Genomic DNA, 23,422 nt, shown 5'->3' on the forward strand with positions numbered 1-23,422 from the left:
TAACTGAAGAGTCTTTCCTTTCATTATTCAGCAGGTGGGACATGGGTTGGAAGACCCCATTTTAAAAATAAGTGAGGATCCTGAGATGGATATCCTATAGATATGCCATAAATGTTTAAGTGAAATACCCTTTTAAGACAGCTCCATTTGATGTAAATGGAACCTAATTGGTCCTCACTGACTTCCATTGTGATTGCAGGGCGAGTGCTGTAAGTAATCACAAATTTGCAGTTTCTGTGCATCCCAGTGTTGGACATGTGCATTAAATCCCACCACTATAGACATGTCTTTCTGAGTTTGCTTGGATTTAGTCTAACAACACAAAAGCTGAGTTTATTCCTAAATTATAAGAATTACAATTTCTATCATCCAGGAGTACAAAGAATAAAGAGCCTTTCAGCTGCTGGATGATATGTGGTACTTATGACTATACGTCAGCCTACAGTTGTATGTGATATGAAAGGTGAATGGACATAAAACCCATCAGTGAATATGCATTTCCAAGAGTACAAAATTCATTCTGATGATAATGGGTGGGAGATTTTTACGGAAGATCGTGGGTTAAGATGCTGCCTTCTTCACAGCACAGTAGAGGTTTAACATAAGTGCACGTTACTGCCTTATACCAGTAGAATAAAACCCTGATACCTCGTACCCTGAGCGGATTTCCTGGTCACGGTGGGGCTGAGGATTACATACGGCACCCAGCACCGATCTCTAGTGACGTGACACATTCCCGAAAGGATCATGAACAGAGCTGATCCTATTTAAACCAGAAGCTTGTACAGTTTAGAGGAGCTTGTGGGGAAAAGGTGATGTGATTAAGGGGGAGCGTGTCCTAATAAAACATATTAAGAAGTCAAATAGGGTCTTGTGTGCAAGTGTTTATTTATATGAAAACCAGGAAGCTTTTTAAAATTGCCCAATTTTAGCTATTTTAAAAAAGAGAAACTGGAATAAGATCTTATGTGTATTTAATGGTGTTTTTATTCTGCAGAATAACAGAACAGCAAAATGAACAGGGTCAATGACATAAGTCAGGGGTGTCAAAGTCATTTTCACTAAGGGCTACATCAGCATTATGGTTGACTTCAAAGGGCAACTTGTAATTGTAAGGGCTCATGCAGACGTCCATGCAACAAGCTTTGTGCCCGTACTGCAATGCATACACTAGGCAGGGGCTATAAGAGACCTGTCTCTGGGTAGTAGTGCTATAAGACAGCCATCCATGGGTAGTAGGGCTAAGAGAGCTGTCCTTGGGCAATAGGGCTGAAAGAACTGTTCCTAGGACGTAGGACTTACAGCACTCTTAGGGCTAAGAGAGCTGTCTCTGGGTAGTAGAGGTAGGAGAGCTGGCTTTGGGTAGTAGAGCTAAGAGGGATGTATCAGACTTCCAAGAATCCAAGATGAACTGATCTCTATGCTAAGTACTAGCTGAACAGACTAAGGAAGCATGTTGCCATAAAATACACGTTGCTTTATTAAAGTACATATAAGACACACATACATGATAAAAGGAGATGTGTATACCAGGGTATCACAAGTACATGGCATCCAAAAGTGGAAATAGGGGCTCAAAACACAGTGCTATACCGCCAGAAAGAGAAAATGCAATATGATCATAATGTGGGCGCTGTATCATAATTTACTGAAGTCATGTGCCCCCATATATCATATGCTGCTATAATGATAAACAAAGAAAATCCTGAATGTGGACATCATCCTGACGGTAAATCAGGAGACATAATACAAACAAGTTTTTCCCGAATAAAGTTGGTGTATTAACAGTCCCTCATGAAGGAATATACATGACCTGTGACACCGCGATCAGGACGAAGCTAAGGCGAAACGCGCGTCGGGGATCGCGGTGTCACAGGTCATGTATATTCCTACAATATACAATATTCCTATAATACAGCGCCCACATTATGATCATATTGCATTTTCTCTTTCTGGCGGTATAGCACTGTGTTTTGAGCCCCTATTTCCACTTTTGGATGCCATGTACTTGTGATACCCTGGTATACACATCTCCTTTTATCATGTATGTGTGTCTTATATGTACTTTAATAAAGCAACGTGTATTTTATGGCAACATGCTTCCTTAGTCTGTTTGGTTTATACATTTGGTGGGAAGCGCCATGTTTTCTAAGGCCCTTGTTGTGGGAATATAAGTACTAGCTGAGTCTGCTCTGATTAAAAAATGGAACATCATAAAAGTGCTGACTGACTGCGTGCACTGCGTTCATTTTTTGTGCTGACTGACTGCGTTCACTTTTTGTGCTGACTGACTGCGTGCACTACGTTCATTTTTTGTGCTGACTAACTGCATGCACTGCATTCACTTTTGTGCTGACTGACTGTGAGCACTGTGTACACCGTTTGCATAAGCTGACTGTGATCTGCGATGACAGTTTGATCAGACAGACTGCGATCACTGCGTTCACTGTTTGTGCTGGCTAACTGTGTTCATGGTATGCATGGTTCACTCACAAAGATGGCACCCACTCCATGTGCAGGCACCGCCTCCTCTATTGGCTGCATCTGCTCTGATTACCTCTGCTTAGATTCAAAGATCATATCAGCTCCCTGTGATTGCTTCCCCTCTCTGCTAAGCACAAGCTGTGTTGATGTACAGTCATGGCCAAAAGTTTTGAAAATGACACAAATATTAATTTTTACAAAGTCTACTGCTTCATTTTTTCTAATGGCAATTTGCATATACTCCAGAATGTTATAAAGAGTGATCAGCTTAACAGCAATTACTTGCAAAGTCAATATTTGCCTAGAAAATGAACTTTATCCCCCAAAACACATTTCAACATCATTGCAGCCCTGCCTTAAAAGGACCAGCTAACATTGTTTCAGTGATTGCTCCATTAACACAGGTGTGGGTGTTGATGAGGACAGGGCTGGAGATCAATCTGTCATGATTAAGTAAGAATGACACCACTGGACACTTTAAAAGGAGGCTGGTGCTTGGCATCATTGTTTCTCTTCTGTTAACCATGGTTGTCTCTAAAGAAACACGAGCAGTCATCATTGCACTGCACAAAAATGGCCTAACAGGGAAGAGTATCACAGCTAGAAAGATTGCACCTCAGTCAACAATCTATCGCATCATCAAGAACTTCAAGGAGAGAGGTTCCCTTGTTGCCAAGAAGGCTCCAGGGCGCCCAAGAAAGACCAGCAAGTGCCAGGACCGTCTCTTAAAAGTGTTTCAGCTGCGGATCGGGCTACCAGCAGTGCAGAGCTTGCTCAGGAATGGCAGCAGGCAGGTGTGAGTGCATCTGCACGCACTGTGAGGCGGAGACTCTTGGAGCAAGGCCTGGTCTCAAGGAGGGCAGCAAAGAAGCCACTTCTCTCCAGATAAAACATCATGGACAGACTGATATTCTGCAAGAGGTACAGGGAGTGGACTGCTGAGGACTGGGGTAAAGTCATTTTCTCTGATGAATCCCCTTTTCGATTGTTTGGGACATCTGGAAAACGGCTTATTCGGAGAAGACCAGGTGAGCGCTACCACCAGTCTTGTCTCATGCCAATTGTCAAGCATCCTGAAACCATTCATGTGTGGGGTGGCTTCTCAGCCAAGGGAATGGGCTCTCTCTCTGTCTTGCCTAAAAACACAGCCATGAATAAAGAATGGTACCAGAATGTCCTCCAAGAGCAACTTCTCCCAACTGTCCAAGAGCAGTTTGGCGATCAACAATGCTTTTTTCAACATGATGGAGCACCTTGCCATAAAGCAAAGGTGATAACTAAATGGTATCATTCAGGATTTGATCCAGAAGTTGATTGAGAGCATGCCAGGGAGAATTGCTGAGGTCCTGAAGAAGAAGTGTCAACACTGCAAATATTGACTTGCTGCATTAACTCATTCTAACTGTCAATATAACCTTTTGTTACTCATAATATGATTGCAATTATATTTCTGTATGTGATAAAAACATCTGACAAACACACATAAAAACCAGAGGGCAGAAGATCATGTGAAAATATAATATTTGTGTCATTCTCAAAACTTTTGGCCATGACTGTAGAACGCAGTCAGTACTTAGTAGAGAGAGTGGCACCAGCACGGGGGGGCTGCCATCTTAAGTTTTGATCTCTGATGCTCACTTCAACACTGCTCCGACTGCTTCTCCACTGTCCCCGTAAGGAGAGTTTGCCGAAGTAGTATTGTAGTTTGTACTAACCTAACAGGCAGCATGAAAAGACATGGCGGGACGGATTAGGCCTATTGGCCTTGAGTATGACACCTATGAATAAGGTATGGTACATATTAGCTACATTACAGCATTACAGTTTAACTATTTCTATGAAAGGGAGTCTGTCATCCCCAAAATGCCCCCAATGAGTGCGCACACTGACGACTTCAGAGGCAGTGTGCACTCAAAATGCTCTGTAAGGAGGTGGATCGGATCGTGTGTACCTGCATGCCTGGTCCGGAACTGAAGCGGCTGCATCCTCTGTTTCTGGGGGAAAGCCTGAGGGAGGCGGACCTTCTCCTGCTGCAGGAGGGAAGGAGAAGAGAGACAGAGTTTCCTGCTGACAGGAGGGAGCGGGGAGAGCCCAGAGAGAGAGCACGCTGACACAGGGGTATAAGATGGAAAAGCGAGCACTGGAGCAGGAGTTGGCGCCAAGGAATTTCAGCGTGCAAAGCAGAGAAGAGCGCGCTCTGCTTCCCCCTCCAGAGAGTGCTGGCCCTGTGACAGGCCGTGCTGCTGCTGTCCGGAATAGGAGCTGTAGTGCTGGGAGAATTAGCCGTGTCAGCAGAGCGGAGCGTGCGGAGCTGTGCCAGCAGAGCGGAGCGTGCAGAGCTAAGCCAGGTTCCGTACACTAGGAGACAGTGAGTACCGCACCCATTCTGCCCAAGAGTGACCATATACTCAAAAAGCCCTCCTGCTGAGGACTGAGACAGACCGACAGTACGCGGTGAGCACCCTCTGTGTTCTTGACAAGTCTGAGACAGTCGCTAGTGCGTGAAGGCCCGGCGTGCGCAGTGACAGATCTGAGTCCCTGAGAGTAGTAGCTGGACTGACCAAGAAGCATGGCACTGTCCCTGCGGTGAAACGTTCTGAGTGTGGACTTATGACTAAGAGTGGTGAGAGCAGGACCCCCTCTCACCGACCAGTATCCTGTTATTTTCCCCGGAGGCTGTTTCTTTATTGTGGACAGAGACTTGAGAGGCTGCATGTGCCGCTGTTGTTGGTGCCACCGTTGGATTCTTGACTGTGATGAGACCACCCGCGCCAATGTTGCCGGTTCCACTGTTGGAACCCTGTACTTCCTCACAACAAAAGACTACAGTCCGATAAGTTTAACCTCTTTATTACTGAACTCTTGTTCGTCCCTCACCTACCCAGCCAACCTTCCAGTTCTGCCCCATTCCTCACAGTCACCCTACAATCCCTCATTCCCTGCGTGGAGCACATCCCCCTGTAAATAAACCTGTTTAACCCTTGCTCTGCCTCCATGTGCGTGACTGCATCCCACGTTCCTGCAGGTTATTACAGCTCATTCAGGGGAAGCAAGCACTGTCAAACAGGATAAGGGAGAACTGCTTATAAAACAAATTGAGTGGGCATTACTGAGCACTGAGCCCTTAACCACGCCAACCAAAACCAAAGCCCAATCATTTGCATCTGGAATAAAATGATTTTTAAAGTAACTACAACAATGAAATGCTACAGTTATGATCTTTATATAGTTTAATTTACATTTTGGGGGTTACAGGCTCCATTTAACCCCTTCATGACCTTGGGATTTTTCATTTTCGCTTTTTCATTTTTTGCTTCCTTTCTTCCTAAAGCCATAATTTTTTTTATTTTTCTGTCAATACGGCCATGTGAGGGCTTGTTTTTTTGAGACACAAGTTGTAGTTTCGATCAACACCATTGATATTACCATATAATGTACTGAAAACCAGTAAAAAAAAAATTCCAAGTGAGATGAAATTGCAAAAAAGTGCAATTCCACAATAGTTTCTTGGATTTTTTTATTTACCATGTTCACTAAATGCTAAAACAGACCTGCCGATAGGATTCTCCAGGTCATTATGAGTGAGTACACAGATACTAAACATGTATTGGTTATTTTTTTATTTAAGTGGTGAAAAAAATCCAAAGTTTGCAAGAAAAAAAAATGGCGACATCTTCCGAGACCCGCAGCGTCTCCACTGTAATCTGGGGTTGGGTGATGGCTTATTATTTGCACGTCGAGCCGACATTTTTATTGATACCATTTTGGGGTAGATACTATGTTTTGATCGCCTGTTATTGCAATGCTACGGCGACGTAATTCTGAAGTTTTGATTTTTTTTTCTCATTACGTTGTTTACCGATCTGATTAATTTAAATTAAATTTTTTTATAGATCTGGAATTTCTGAATGCAGCGATATCAAATATGTGTAATTTTTTTTTGTTACTGTTTTATTTTATTAATTTTAAATTGGGCAAAAGGGAGGTGATTTGAACTTATATTTTTTAAAACTTTTTTTTCTAGTTTTTACTTGCTTCTATAGTCTCCGAAGGAGTCTTGAAGCTACCATCATCTGATTGTTTGTGCTACAACTAGCAGGGCTGCAGCCTTCCTATGAGTGGCAGAAATGCTCATCTACAGGATGGGCCATTTATATGGATACACCTAAATAAAATGGGAATGGTTGGTGACCCAGATCGGCGCGCTGAATTTGCAGAATGAGCAAAACAAAAATTGGAACAGGACCCTCAGTTTACACAGAACCTTATGTTCAGTGATGATGCAGACTTTTTTGGGTGGGTCATTTATATGGATACACCTAAATAAAATGGGAATGGTGACAGTTTTCTTGCGTAGGGTGTCTTGCATTGAAATTTGCTGCAATGACCCGGGGTACTGCGTTCACCAGACATCAACACAATTTCTATCCGCTCCTCATGTGTTAACCTCTGCGACATGTCAATGGCTGTAAACAAAGGGAAACTTGTAAATAACTCATGAAAGAATAAAGTTACGTTAAAACCAAGCACACCATTGTTTTTCTTGTGAAATTCTTAATAAGTTTGATGTGTCATATAACCCTCTTCTGATTGGAAAAAATAAAGTTGGATCCAAACTGGCCAACTTCAAAATGGCCGCCATGGTCACCACCCATCTTGAAAAATTTTGCCCCTCCCATATACTAATGTGCCACAAACAGGAAGGTGATATCACCAACCATTCCCATTTAATTTAGGTTTATCCATATAAATGGCCCACCCTGTACTATGAACGCTGGCCACGAGCCGGTGTTCATAGAAGATCTGCATTGACAAGCACGGTGGCATTCTGCAGACACCTGGTTGTCATGACAAGCTCATCGTGTCAGGTACGACAATGAGCGAGGTTAGTGACACACTTCCGTCACACTCATGTCAAACGCCGCTGTCAGTGATTGACAGTGGCATTTAATATGTTAAATAGGGTATAATGGGGCATAAATATAAAGCTATACACTGCAAAATATTACCGCTACAAGCATGGAATCTGCACAGGAAAGTGAGGAAGAGTGAGGGGGCAGCAAGACACCAGAAGGGAAGGCTAAAATGTACCTTAGGTATGTAAATGACCCATCTGAAAAGATTTCAAGCTGAACTATAGTGTAAGGAAGCTGACATAAAAATGCACCGTCATAACTCATGGGAATGTACTTCTCCAAAATAGGCCACTGAAGGAGCGCTACACCTAAGAGACTGAGCTTCTAATAGTGGGGCCATGTTCACACAATGCGTTCCTGACGTGCTTTTACTGCAAATTTCCAGAAATACAATAAAGCGTTTCTTGAAAATCACAGCAGAAAACACATCACACACGCATTGTGTGAACCTCTGTTACGGCTCATAAAACAGCCGCTAATATAATTCACACATAGATATGTAAATGTATTTTGAGGTCTGAGTACTGGTGATATAAGCAAAGGCTTATCTTCAAGATTATTTTAATATATATGGTAGATGATAAAATCAGAATATAATTTATTATTGTTCTAATCGGCTTGAAGACCATGGTGGTCCAATTGCTGAACTGGAGACTGTAGCTGAGGGCTCATTTAGACGTCAGTTTTTCTCGTACAAGTTATATCCATTTTTTTAACGGAGAATGGGGATGTTCACATATCCATGTATTTTTGTGGTCTGAGTGGTCCACACAAAATCATGGAGACATGTCCAATTTTGATCAGAGTCTGGGATCAAACTCGCCAGTGGAACTTGGAAGCCGTGCGTGTGCTGTCTGTTTTTCACTGACTGTTCGATAGGCAAATCTTGAGAAATCTCCATTTGTTTTCATAAGAGAAACTAAGGGTCCCGTTACACTTAGCAACGCACCAGCGATCCCGACAATGATACGACCTGGCAAGGATCGCTGGTACGTCGCTACATGGTCTCTAGCAAGCTGCCAAACAGGCAGATCTCTTCTGCGACGCAGCAACAATCCGGCGATCCGTGTAACGGCCTCGGCGGTCGTTGGTACCTTGTCACACAGCAGCTTTTCAAACGATTCCCACCTGCGTCCCTGAGTTCTGCGTCGCCAACGAGGTCGCTCGTCGGCGTCAGACACTGCGATGCGCACTGGCCAGCGGGACGCCGATGACGAAAAAATGGCCCAGAACATTTGAGCACGATCACTGATATCCAGCGGGGACCCGGTCGCCGCTGCGTGTCACATGTAGGGAGATCTCTGGCACGTCACAAAATCGGTGATGTTTCAGCGATCTCGCTATGTGAGAAGGGGGCTTAAAACTGACCAAATTCTGATGAAAATCTGATTTAAAAAACCCACTGATATAAAACGGACCAGAAAAATCTCAGTGGTATGGATGGTCATCTTAGGGCTCCTGCAGACACGTGTGTGAGAGATCAGAGATTCATCCGCAAAACTTTTCATCCAATTTTCTTCTGTGTGTCCGTGCGCGATAGTTTTCATAAATTTACACTAAAAAATGTACATGACGAAATACAGTTTCCTAGGTTTATAATAGAAATGTATCCGTAAAAATCGGATGCCACTCGGATGTTGTGTGGGATCATCCAATTTATTTTTACGCACCTATAGACTTCAATGCGTGAGTCTAATCAGAGACTCAGAAGAAAGTTGTGCATAATGTGATTTTTATCTCAAGGACAGTCAGCCTGAGGAAGAATGTTAATAACATGGGTCAGTGTCAGTGTGCTGTCCGTACCATCTGACTGAAAATTGGACAGCACACGTACAATTTATATGCTCGTTTGCATGAGCCGTTAAGCACATTTAGATCTTTCAAGGTATAATTGGGTAGGCGAACGTTCACATGGGAAGTTAGTCAACCGTGTGCTCATATAAAATATTACCATGTCATTATTGCTCACTAAACACAAATTTATACATTACATCTATAGTGCGCTTTTTCATAATCACCATCATCACTTGAGAGACAGCTTGTTAGTTCTATATAAAGGCAGCAAACTAGCAAATGATTACAGATTATTCAATCACTTACATATTTACAAAGGGAAACAGTTAGGAATGTTGGCTCCATGTAATAATCACTCGCCCGATAACCGCCCTGTATAAAAGGCTCTTTATACCAGGATTAAGAATGTGCACATGAATTGATAATGATATCAATCTTCTTATGATCCATTCTGCTCCATAATGATCAAGTTCATCAGGTCATCATCATCCATTTATCAGCCAGACTAATCATGATACTAAGTAAGAGAAAATACCAACACTCTGCAAACTGAATTCTTCAGATTCAAAGATACCTTATTAACATATTTCCACAAATAATGCAATCCATGATGGCAATGGACAAGATGCAACATTTTAGGATATTTTCTAATTACCCAATCAAATACAGCATGGACACAATATATACCACCCATGGCATAAACACACAATTGATATTGCTTTCAGGTGGTTGTGATAATAATAATTTTGCTCATAAACACATAACTGTTTGAGGTGTGCACATTTCCACAATCTATATGGTTACTATTTAAATGTGGGAAAATATATCATAGCATCCAGATTCTGAAAGCTGCTGTAACGTCTGCCGACACGTCCACACAGTTCCCCTCCTCCCCCTGATGAAGGACTTAATGGGGTTTTACACATAGCGATATCGCTAGCGATATCGCTATAACGTCACCAATTTTGTGACGTTATAGCGATATCGCTAGCGATATCGCTATGTGTGATACCTCCGACCAGCTCCCCCGCTGTCCATCCCTGATCGCGCGAGAATGTCCGGCTCCATTTCTCGTCGGGTGCTTCCTGCTGGGCTTCCTGCTGTGACGACGAGCAACGCGTGGAGGCGGGCGGGAGGACGTCAGGATCACTGAGTGTGAAAGGTGAGTATCGTGCGCTGCATCGCTGCTGCATCGCTGTGAGGTCTGCCTGTGTGACAGCTCACTAGCGATCATTTAGCAATGCACCAGTGATCCTGACCGGGGTGGATCGCTGGTCGGATCGCTGGTGCATCGCTAAATGTAACTGGGCCTTTAGGCTGGGGTCACACTGCATTATCGCAGTCCGTTAACGATGCCATTCCCTCCCATTATCTGGCGCATCGCTAATGCATGCCATAATCGGCATGCACTAGCGATGTGTCGTCATTCTGTGATGGAGCCTCGGACGCAGGCTGCAGCGTCTGAGGCTCCGTCACCACTAGCGCAGATGAAGCATCTGCGCTAGCGGTATAGCATAACGCGATTGCATTATGCTATAGCGTTAACGCAGCCTGTCAACGCTATGCATTGAACGGGCTGCTGTAACGCAGTATGAACCCAGCCTTAGTTCCGAAACGCGCTTTGGGGTGTGCGTCACACTTGAACCGGGGACCACTACTAGACCATCACTAGGTAATATTTGCTGCTACTTCCATTCCTCTTCCCTATCCAATACTGCACAGTTTAAAGTATATCCCCCTCTTATGACTCTTATATACATTTGGGGTGAGTTGGTATGCTGCATTAACTATTTATTACACAAATGAATGTTGTCATCTGTATGCATATACCTCTGGTCTTTTCTGAAGGGATTACTTTGATTATACAGTCTAAGGGTATGTTTCCACGGCTCTTAGGACGGGGCACGTGACCGCTCCATCCAAAGTGCTGACGGCTTTGTATGCGCAGTGATTCCGCATGTGTTCATTGAACCATGTGGAATCACTGCATCCTATACATTGCACTGTGATATTTATCTTGCGGGGACTGAGCATCTAAGGCTAGTTTCACACTAGCGTTTTTGAGCGCAGCGACGGCCTGCGCACGGCCGCCGCTAAGCCCCGCCCCTACCGCGCCTCCGCCGGTAGCTCCGCCTACCGGCGCATGACGATGCATGCGCCCTGCGTCCCCTATCTTTATCACTGGGGGCGCAGGCCGTGCGCAGTATGCGTTTGGCGGCGCATGCGCCTTTTTGACGGTGCGCCGGCGCAACCAAACTGCAGCAGGTTGCGTTTGGCGCAGGTCGGCGCACCGTCAAAAGGTGCCACCTGCGTCTTTGAACACATAGTGGAGATGGGATTTCATTAAATCCCATCCACTATGCTGTAACATCTGGCTGCTGCGGATTGGACGCTGCGGCTGTGTGCAGGTCTATGATCTTGTCCCTGACGTACTTCTAAAGCTCTTTGGTCTTGCCCATGTTGTAGAGTTTAGAGTCTGACTGATTAATTGAGTCTGTGGACATTAATCTTTATAAGGCTGGAGTCACACTAGCGAGAAAATCGGACGAGTGCAATGCGATAAAAATCGCATTGCACTCGTCCAAATGTTATTTTACGGGGCAGCACACAGCACCCGATTTTTTCTCGGCCGTTTTCCTCGGGCTGAGAAAGTCGCAGCATGCTGCGATTGTCACCGATTCTCGGCCGAGACTCACCAATGCAAGTCTATGGGTGAGAGAAAAAACCGGATTACAAATGGACCACAAGTGTGACTTGCGAGAAAATCGCACCAGGTGTCCTTTAACAAAAGCCGGCAATTGATTTTGCATACAGTAAAATCACACTGACAGGTTTAATAAAGAAACAAAATAATAGATATATAGACATATGGAATACATATATATATATATATATATATATATATATATATACACACACGTCATAGAGACACATATATATATATATATTTATAATTCATACTGTTTTCAGGTCAGCCAGGGGACTCCCCGCAGTCTCAGTGACGTCAGCGAGAGTCCCCGGCTGACCTGAGGTGAACTGACTGGCGTGGGAAAAAAGTCAGAAAGTTTCCCACAATAATTAGTTAATCTCCGGGCAGCCAGGGAGGCTGTGCAGAGCTGAACTAATTCATTCTGAAGTAGTTCACAGTGGGGCTGGTCGCATTAGCACCGGTCCTCATTGTAAACTATTTAACCCCTTGTGAAGATTACAGCGTGGGACATGACTGAACGGCGGAGGGGTAAGGATATTGTTGATTTTTTATGTTTTTTTTTGCAGATCATGGTTTAATTTTGGAATAGCGAATAATAAAAATTAGTCAAAAACTTGTATTTATTTCATTGAAAGACTTTTTAATTAATGTCTGTGTGTGTTTTTTAACCATTTCATAGTCTAGGGTTAATAATGGATCGGTGTCTTATTGACACCTCTCCATTATTAATCGGCTTAATGTCACCTTCCAATCGCAAGGTGACATTAACCCTTTGTTATATTAACCCATTTGCCACCACTACAGTAATGAGAATAGAGAGGATAAGTGCCAGAAAAGGCACATCTAATAAATGCGCATTTCTGGGGTGGCTGGGGGCAGATTTTTGTAGCTAGGGGGACCAAAAACAATGGTCCCTCTCAAGGCTATTAAAATCTGCCCTCACTCACCTGCTTTACCTCTCTGGTTGACAAATTTCCGCGTGAGCCCACACAATTTTTTTCAACGAATTAACCCCTTAAATTAACACCTACACCTCCCAAATTTTACACACATACCCTCATCTAATTATTAGTGAAAGACATATAAAAAAAAACATGAAATGAAATGGTTTACTGTATGTAAACCATGTGTCATTTCATGTCGGGTTTTGGAATGATTTCAATGAAGCCGGCAAATGTTTCAGCGGCTATTCTGCTATGAAGAACTGTTCAAATTATATATATAGAGTTGTGGCCAAAAGTATTGACACCCCTGCAATTTTGTCAGCTAATACTCAGTTTCTTCCTGAAAATGATTGCAAACACAAATTCTTTGGTATTATTATCCTCATTTAATTTGGCTTAAATGAAAAACACAAAAGAGAATGAAGTAGAAAGCAAAACATTGATCATTTCACACAAAACTCCAAAAATGGGCCACACAAAAGTATTGGCACCCTCAGCCTAATACTTGGTTGCACAACCTTTAGCCAAAATAACTGCGACCAACCGCTTCCGGTAACCATCAATGAGTTTCTTACAATGCTCTGCTGGAATTTTAGACCATTCTTCTTTGGCAAACTGCTCCAGGTCCCTGGTATTAGAAGGGTGCCTTCTCCAAACTGCCATTTTTAGATCTCTCCACAGGTGTTCTATGGGATTCAGGTCTGGACTCATTGCTGACCACCTTAGAAGTCTCCAGTGCTTTCTCTCAAACCATTTTCTAGTGCTTTTTAAAGTGAGTTTTGAGTCATTGTCCTGCTGGAAGACCCATGACCTCTGAGGGAGACCCAGCTTTCTCACACTGGGCCCTACATTATGCTGCAAAATTTGTTGGTAGTCTTCAGACTTCATAATGCCATGCACACGGTCAAGCAGACCAGTGCCAAAGGCAGCAAAGCAACCCCAAAACATCAGGGAACCTCCGCCATGTTTGACTGTAGGGTCTGTGTTTTTTTCTTTGGATGCCTCTATTTTTCTCCTGTAAACTCTATGTTGATGCCTTTGCCCAAAAAGCTCTACTTTTGTCTCATCTGACCAGAGAACACTCTTCCAAAATGTTTTAGGCTTTTTCAGGTAAGTTTTCGCAAACTCCATCCTGGCTTTTTTATGTCTCGGGGTAAGAAGTGGGGTCTTCCTGGGTCTCCTACCATACAGTCCCTTTTCATTCAGATGCCGATGGATAGTACGGGTTGACACTGTTGTACCCTCGGACTGCAAGGCAGCTTGAACTTGTTTGGATGTTAGTCGAGGTTCTTTATCCAACATCCGCACTATCTTGCGTTGAAATCTCTTGTCAAGTTTTCTTTTCCGTCCACATCTAGGGAGGTTAGCCACAGTGCCATGGGCTTTAAACTTCTTGATGACACTGCGCACGGTAGACACAGGAACATTCAGGTCTTTGGAGATGGACTTGTAGCCTTGAGATTGCTCATGCTTCCTCACAATTTGGTTTCTCACGTCCTCAGACAGTTCTTTGGTCTTCTTTCTTTTCTCCATGCTCAATGTGGTACACACAAGGACACAGGACAGAGGTTGAGTCAATTTTAATCCATGTCAACTGGCTACAAGTGTGATTTACTTATTGCCAACACCTGTTAGGTGCCACAGGTAAGTTACAGGTGCTGTTAATTACACAAATTAGAGAAGCATCACATGATTTTTTGAACAGTGCCAATACTTTTGTCCACCCTCTTTTTCATGTTTGGTGTGGAATTATATCCAATTTGGCTTTAGGACAATTCTTTTTGTGTTTTTTCATTTAAGACAAATTAAATGAAGATAATAATAATAACAAAGAATTTGTGTTTGCAGTCATTTTCAGGAAGAAACTGAGTATTATCTGACAGAATTGCAGGGGTGTCAATACTTTTGGCCACAACTGTATATATATATGTCTCTATGACATGTGTATATATAATATATATATATATATGTATATGTATTCTTTGTGTCCATATCTATTCTTTCGTTTGTGTTTGAAAACCTGTCATTGGACTCCATTATATGTCCATTTTGCAAGCCTGCCAGAAAATCTCGGCAGACGGATGCCATATGGATATAAAAAAAAGGTCCAATAAAAAGAAAGAGAGCAGCATCCCATCCAGGTGAAAAATCGTGTCAAAGATTTATTCTGCCAGTGAAAAAATACAACGTTTCGACCATATTGTGGCCTTTTTCAAGAACAACATGTAGTTCAAATGGTGACCTTTTATGGTGTGGCACAGCCAATCACCACTTCGGTAACACCCATTACATATAATTACAATAAATACACAGATTTACATCCATCAGAAACTTGTACGTGTAAATCAACATAATATCATGTAAATTTTACTCAACATAGTATCATTATTATAAATGTAGTAAAATTAATCCAAATGTAAATACAAAGTCCCCAAGAAAGCCCACCAATCGATGTCATGCATCAAAATAACCATAGCAATAATGTGCCAATCAGAAACAGCGGTACAAATATGACTCCACATGATCATAACTGCCAATCAACACCCTCATTTCTTTACTGCGGATGCCGGCAATGGAGGAGATGGAGAAATTACTTTCTCCGTCTCCTCTGCACCTGCTCTGAGATTCTCTCATGTGAGAAAATTGGAGCACAGAGAACTGACACTTGGCTCAATCTCTGACAGAGTTTGAGCCGAGTGCGATTTTCATAATTGGCCCAAGTTTTGTCGCACGAGGCAACATACACTCGTGTGACTCCAACCAAAAATTGTACATGTCTCTGATATTTTCCGTGGAAACCGCAATCTGAGAAAAAAAAATTGGACACGTGCACAGCCTCATAGAATATCATGGGTACGAGTGCTATCTGTGAAAATTCAGATAGCACTCGTAAGTGAAATTCGGAGTTGTGAGTGAGGCCTAATTCTCATCACGCTGCTGATGCCGCTCAAAGGCTGGGGTCACACTTGCGAAAAACTCACACGAGTCTCGCATCTCAATACCCGGCACTGCCGCCGGCACTCGGGACCGGAGTGTGCTGCTGCATGTATTTCTATGCAGCTGAGCGCTCCGGTCCGAGTGCCGGCGGCAGTGCCTGGTACTGAGATGCGAGACTCGTGCGAGTTTCTCACAAGTGTGACCCCGGCCTAATACTGTCCACACAGACTGATTGGCTCAGATTCATGTTCCTTTAACAGCAGAGGTCCCATAATTGTCACTTTCTTCAACAATTATTGTAGAAGTTGCCAAAAGTAATATCGATGATTAAAGGGGAACCATGCACCTTTACGCTGGGGCTAGACATTGGCAGCAAGACTGGTCATGTGTCCAAATTGCTATATGCCGCTGCTACATCACAGCATAATTGAATGGGACCGAATGGGCCAAAGTCGCTGTGTAGTCCCGCCATAAAAAACATACTGCTCAACCGTCAGGAGAAAGAAGCAATAAAAGAAAAAAGGTCATCTAGCACCATTGTAGTTAAAGAGTTAAAAAACCTTGAGCCTTTATTTTGAACACATTTAAATGTCCTTAACAGACAGCAGTGTGGCCGCTAAAAGGGCGTAACTACTCATGTCTGCCCATGCCACATCCTACTGCCATAGCTGACCTAGACTGCTGCGTAAAAGCCAAATGGAGCAATATGTTTGATCACATCATAACTCTGAAATAAAAACTTTAATGGATAGGATCCCACAGCGTCAGTTTGCTTTTTTAGGTTTAAGACATTCTGTTTTTTAAAGAGGGCATGTCAGCTGGTCACACGTGGGCACTTTTTGCTCCTACTTAGGGATGAGCGGACCCGTGGAAGTTCGTGTTCGTCGGGTTTGACCGAACTTTAGTCCAAAGTTTGGTTCGGGTACCCAAACTTGACCCGAACTTGACTCCAAACCCCATAGAAACCAATAGGGACCCGAACTTTGGTGAGCCGGACAATTGCCCTGCAAACACATGCGGATAAGGAAATTATCAGTCACCAACCCCTACATATAATAAACTAGCACCCTTTAGTGTCTTTCATGCGGCACTAAAGGGTGTTTTTAGTGTTATTTAACTGTCGTGACTTTTTTTGGGAATTTTTACAGATGAGTGAAAGATGGAAATTGTTGGGGAGTTTTTTTTTTTCAAATAAAGGACTTTTGTGTGTTTATTTCTTTTGCCTATAGAGTTAGTAATGAGGGTGTCTGACAGACGCCTTTCCATTACTAACTCCTGGGCTTGATGTCAGCACCAGTTGCTGACATCAACTCCAAAACCATTACCCCACTTGCCAATGCACCAGGGAAATCTGAAAGAGCAGAGGCTAAGCGCAAGAACTGGAGCATCTAATAGATGTGCCATTTCTAGGATGGCTGAGGGCTGGTCTTTTTAAGCTTAAAAGGGGCCAATTACATGGACCTTCCCAGTCTCTTAAATCAGTCTGCAATTGTCTGCTTAACCTATGTTGGTTATTAAAAATAGAGGGAATAGGTACCCCCATTTTTTACAACCAGTAAAGGCAAAGCAGACATCTGTGGACTGATATGAATAGGATATTGGCCCCTTCCAAGCATAATAAGACCATCTCACAGCTGTTTGCTTTCCCTTAGCTGGTTATAAAAAAATAAGGGACATTCAATGTTGTTTTTTTTAAATTACTCATTTATTTGTTTAACACGGTTATACAGGCCGGGTCACGTTGTCAACAAGATTTATTTGTCTGACGAACCCATACAGTATCATGGACTTCCGTTTAGAAGTCTGTGTTTGGAGGCTCAGCACTGGACACTAGGTGTCCGTAACAAACCCTGATCTTTACTGTTTGGGTTTTCTCATCCTTACTTCAATTTTATTTCTACTGCTCCCCTGAGTATGTAGGTTTTTGTGTTTTTTTTTTCTTTTTATCAACCATTCTAGAGCTATGGGCCTTTCAATTTAATGCTAATTTTTTGGTCTTTCCAAGGGGGCATGGCTCAAAGGAATCTTTGGGAGCGTTTATTTAGGCTGCTCTGCATTATTATCCAGTGAGAAACACCCCCTTAGAAGAGATTAAAAAATTAGCACTAGTTAAATAAGCCCATATTTCAGGAACCATATGGAGGATTGAAGAAAACAACAATAAAAAAACCAGACATACTCAGAGAATAGCAACACAGTATAGCAGTAGAATCTGGCCACTTTTGACCTGGTGACATGCTCTCTTTAAGCACATGTTCACCTTTGAACACACTAAACACTTCACACACAGATAACATGTGTATAAAAAAAAAGTTGAGTAACTTTGTAAATACATTGAATTATATTTCAGGTGCCAGAGTTGTAACATAGTTTCAGTAGAAGATAAACAAAGGATTGAATTTACAAAGCTACAAACTTTTTATATAGACCACATTTTAATGTATTCTAAAATGATGTATGAAGGTGAACTTTTGTATTAAAAGTCAAATCCTTTTTTTTTTTTGCCAGTATTCTGATTAAATTTTGATATGAAAACCTATTAAAGGGGTTGTCCGGTCCAAATTGATAAGTCTGTAGTCACTCTGTGTGACTGCCGACTTATGAATTTCCCCAGCGCACGCACGGCGAGCATTCGCCAGTTTCTGACCCAGGACCGTGCAATATGTATGAGTTATACACACTCCTGGCCAGTGGACGTGGCCTCTCTCCATACACTTGTATAGAGCAAGGCCGCCCCACCCACTGGCCAGGAGTATGTATAACTCATACATATTGCACGGTCCTGGGTCAAAAACTGGCGAATCCTCGCCGTGCGTGTGCTGGTTGGGATTAATATGTCTGCAATCACAGAAAGTGACTACAGACTTAGCTTTTCTTGCAATGAGTTCTATCAGTGTTCTTCAAGGATAGACCTTGCACGTCTTATAGTATATGGGACTATTAACATGTCTGTGATTTTTGGCAGGCTGTATAGTCCACAGGTAATCAAAGAGACATGTCCGATTTTGATCCTAGTCTCTGATCAATTTCATCATTGAAGGTCTATGTAAAAATCGCTCAGTACCCGAATGCCGTCCGTTTTTCACGCACTATTTGAAAGGAGAAGCTTCAGAAACTTTCATCATTGTTTTTTCATTCGAGAAAATCTGATGGCGCTCTGATGAAACTGATCACGAACACTGATTAAAATCGAACCAAACTGGTGCCTGAATGAGCCCTTATCCATACGCCACCAAATATATGACAGAATAAATAGGTCAGGCAGCTTTAGATTTTTTTTAATATATTTTGGTCTTTTATGGGCCAACCTGCAATCTAATTGACAATCTATTTAAAAAAAAAAAAAAAGTGAGCATGTATGGTCTGACCGCCTCGAAGTCAATGGTAACACTGGTGACACAGTCACTATCCCTCTAAGGGCCCATGCACATGACTGATGCTCTTGCACTATTTTTTGCGGATAGCACACGCACCTGTGATATTCTATGGGGCTGTGCACAAGTACCATTTTGCCCCAGACTGAGTGGTCCACATAAACATTTGGAGACATTTCCGATTTTGATCTAAGTATCGGATCAAAATCGGCAATGCAAGTCTAAGGGTCCGTGCAAGAAGTGGACATGACATCCGACTGCGGTCTGATTTTCATGGACTGACATAACGGAGAAGAAGGTGGAGAAACATTTTTTTTCTCTCCACCTGATACCATTCTGATCAAAGTCTGATCAGGATAATCAGACTGTCTTTCCCCAACGTGTAGAAAATGGTTCTATGAGAGCCTCGTTCTAAGGGCAGAGACAGACTGCTGTATCTCTGGTGTGAGAATCGCATGGTAAACCTCGTGGACTTCATCCTGGCTGTCGGCTCTCCTGCCCTGAGCTTGACAGCTGCATAGTAATCCATCACGCTGTCATGCTCAGGTCAGGAGAGGTGCCGGCCAGCGATGCGATTCTCGACACAAGATGTACGGCAATCTGACTCTGCCGGAAGTCTCAGACTCACCCTGAGAGGTGACTTCCAGTCCAACTAGCAAACACTGGAGTGACACGGCTAGTCACAAGTCCAGTCAAAGAGGTGCTGTGAACAACAGAAGATGGCGAGCACCACAGGCAATATACATTACTGATACCTATTTGGTGGTGACAGTGTCAGACTGAAGACCTTGGGCCCACCAGAGGATTTGATTCTGAGGGCCCACCTTTCTCCCCCCACTCACGGTTTTGCACTGTGAACTCTCCAGAAGAAGAAGCCAGGGCCCACCGGAGGAATCTCTGGTTCTCTGGAGCGCCAGTCCAACTCTGGGTGGTGAAATAAAAGAAAACCCCAGAGTGGTCATTTACCACAGTCACGTTACTTGCAGCTTGTGGGCCCAATTCAAAATCTCCAACAAAGCCCCCAACTATCAAGGTTCTTTAACAGTATGGTTCAAAGGGATCTTTTGGGTCTCCTGGGTGCAAATGCAACCTCTGCACCCACTACAGCTATGCTATTGTCCTAACAACACAATGAGCAAAAACATGGACACGTAGAGAGAGCAAAATCTCACCTAAGCCCTAAGGGCGTGATGCCTCAAGTCTTGTGTTGTGCATGGCACCACGTGAGAAGGTGCGACCAATTCATTAAAGAGTAACCGTCATTTTAATTAGTATTTCATAAATCAATAATACACATGAAAATAAGCAACTTTGTAATATATCTTATCAGAGAACTTTGCCCTTTTCTCGGACAGGACTGATCTTTCAATTTCAAAATTCTCAATTCTGGGGTAAAATCTGTATTATTATTATTATTATTATTATTATTTATTATAGTAACATTTAGTCCATGGCGCTTTACATGGAATACACACAATAAATAGAAGTGCAGTAATCCTAAACAATACAAGTCACGACTGGTACAGGAGGAGAGAGGACCCTGCCCGCGAGGGCTCACAATCTACAAGGGATGGGTGAGGATACAGTAGGTGAGGGGAGAGCTGGTCGTGCAGCGGTTTGGTGCATTCAGTGAAGGCAGATTGTTACATTAGAGATAGGAGATGGCGGTTGGTGCTGATAAGATTCTATGTAGAGGAAAGGAGGGGAGGAGAGAGTGGCCAGAGGCAGAACTTCTCCTCCTCCCCCTCCAGTCCACATAGAATCTTATCAGTCGCAGCTCTTCTCTCCTCTCTCAGTAATGGGAAAGTCTTCACTATACACAGATTTTACCCCAGAAATAAGAATTTTGATAACGACTGATCAATTCTGTCCCATAAAGAAGCAGACTTCTCTGATAAGATATATTACAAAGTTTCTTATTTTCATGCGTACTATTGATTTATGAAATAAAAATTAAAGCCATGGTTAGGCTTTAGGAGGCGGCACTTAATGACATAAGCGCACAATTGTGCCTCTGCTGAAATGTGACTCCAGCAAAGGGCCAGAGTATATTTCTAGGTCATATTTCTGACCCCTTGGTGGCATCAGATTTGATGGATCAGATTCATGCTTTTTCGTGCCCGATCTCACCACCAGCAAAAATGCAAGATATTTGCACAACTTTGATTTTCGCAAATATTACCCCAGAAACACCCTCATGATTTGGGGCCAAAGTGTCTGACCCTATGTATGTCATTGATGAACCTTGTAGCCCCTTTCCAGCTACAGATCTGCTGCCACATATTACAATATAATCATCTTCAGCACTAGTCTTCATAGGGTTAATATAAAGGCGCAGGCTAGGGGTGCCCTGCTGAGAATAGAGCCACATGGCATCAGTCAGTAATGCTGCTATCACAATACACCCTGAGAGGAGCCCTCATGGAGAACGATCCCTTGGAGCAGAGAAGAGAATGAATGACATAAGCAATAATTAGGAAATCATCTCACAAGACGAACAACGCGATCGTATGCGCTCCGGGACGGGGCACCTGCTGGGTACACACCTCAGTCATCACTCGGTCTGCTCTGGTGTTCTCCTCATCCTTGAAGATGATGTCGGGGTTGTAGTTCAGAACCAGCTCCCGGAACCGCTCGGAGTCTCGGCGGATTTTGCCCTCCGTCTTCCCGCTGGCCCCCAGGGTCTTCTCCGGCACGTTGGGCACGAACTGTTTATAGCGGAGGGGAACCAGCTTCCGCAGATACCGGCGCCGGCCCACTGGACCCCGGCCAGGACCGCAGCACCTCACCGGGACCAGAAGGAGCCAGAAGCAGGCAACCAGGACCAACCGCCGGGCTGATGGCATCTCCGCTCTCACAGCGGCATGGTGGGCATCCCAGAGATGGCGCAGCGCTGCAGCACGGAGTGTGATCGGAAACTTCCCGAGCGGTCAGTCATGGGCAGACCAGGTAAGGACGGCTGCTACTGCCAGGCACCTGCAGAGCCGGACCGCAGCTCGGGCGTCATCACTTCCCCGGGCACAGTCCTAGGTAACCAGGGGGCACATATGGCAGAATGAATAGAATGCCAGTGTCAGTGATGAGACGTCAGGGAGATGCCTAGCCAGAAGCCCCTGCCACATCCAGCATGGGCACACGCCTGTCCTCATCACAGCATGCCGGCTCTCTGCCTGCCCCCGGCCATCGCCTGCCTGATATAGGGAGCCGGACAGGGCACTGTCCCCACCCCGGGGCACGCCTCCAGCCTGTGCCCGGCTCCCTCCTGCCTGCAGCAGTCCGACCACAAGGGTCTAATAGCTCATCAGACAGACCATGGTCCCAACGTCACCTCACACCCCCTCTTCTGGTCAGTGTCTCACCCCTTACCACTTACCTCCAGGCTGTTTTAGTGTTTGTTTCTTTTAGACATAGTTTATTGTTAATGTAGCCATCTCATTGTATGATTTTTTTTATTTTTTTTTAAAGAACGACACATTTTTTTATTAGTATCATGTGATCGTGTGTGTATATATATATTCTTTTGTTTGGGGGGTCAGTGATTAAAAAAAAAGCTATTTTAAATAATAATTGTTTATATATTATGTTTTTTTGTGTCACCATATTCGGAGAGTTGTATTTTTCTTACTGATGTGGTTGTACAAGGGCTTCGTTTTTGCAGGAACAGCTGTAGTTTTCATTGCTAACATTTGGTATAGATGTTTTTTCAATTTTTAACAACAGTTAATTCAGGAGATCACTACAATTAAGGTTTTATTCACACCAGTGTATACATGGACACGTGCTATCCAATGTTATATAGGATAGAACTCAGACCAATGTTATTCTATGGGGCAGTGCAGAACTGCGATTTATTTTTTTGCATGCTGATTTGGCATGAGAAAGAAAAATTGCAGCCCAAATCGGATGCCACTCACCCATTCAAGTACATGGCTGCGTGGGAATCATCGGACTGCACTCAGATGACATCCAAGAAAGAATTTGGAAAACTGTTGAGTGATGAGCCATCCCACTTGTCCTTAAACCAGTGGTGTTCCAACAGTTAATCCGCACAGCTCGGGTGCAGGAAGTCTCTAGTCAAGGGGAAATGTTAGGAAAAGTGGTAGTGCCAGCCTCCACCCCACTCATTCTACCACCAGGACAGACCGTACTGGAGGGGGTGGAGGTCCAATTGGAACCCTCGGTAGTGGAACAACTGCCTGCGAGACTCATGGTGGCCCGAACGTTGGCCGTGGTACGAGAAGGGACGGTGCTTGTACGCTGCGT

General features: G+C 43.6%; 1 protein-coding gene across 1 annotated transcript in view; it reads right to left on the reverse strand.

Moving 5' to 3' along the window:
- The window catches only part of DHH (desert hedgehog signaling molecule), a 107,941-nt gene extending 85,633 nt beyond the window's left edge, over positions 1-22,308 (reverse strand). Inside the window, exon 1 of the mRNA XM_073563472.1 lies at positions 21,706-22,308. Within this exon, the coding sequence (XP_073419573.1) occupies positions 21,706-22,005 (300 nt within the window). The 5' untranslated portion in view covers positions 22,006-22,308. The remainder of the gene's footprint in view (positions 1-21,705) is intronic.
- Positions 22,309-23,422: the final 1,114 nt, after the last annotated feature.

This window comes from Dendrobates tinctorius, unplaced genomic scaffold, assembly GCF_039654945.1.
Source record: "Dendrobates tinctorius isolate UK_male_01 unplaced genomic scaffold, ASM3965494v1 ptg000388l, whole genome shotgun sequence".
Lineage (NCBI taxonomy): Eukaryota > Metazoa > Chordata > Amphibia > Anura > Dendrobatidae > Dendrobates > Dendrobates tinctorius.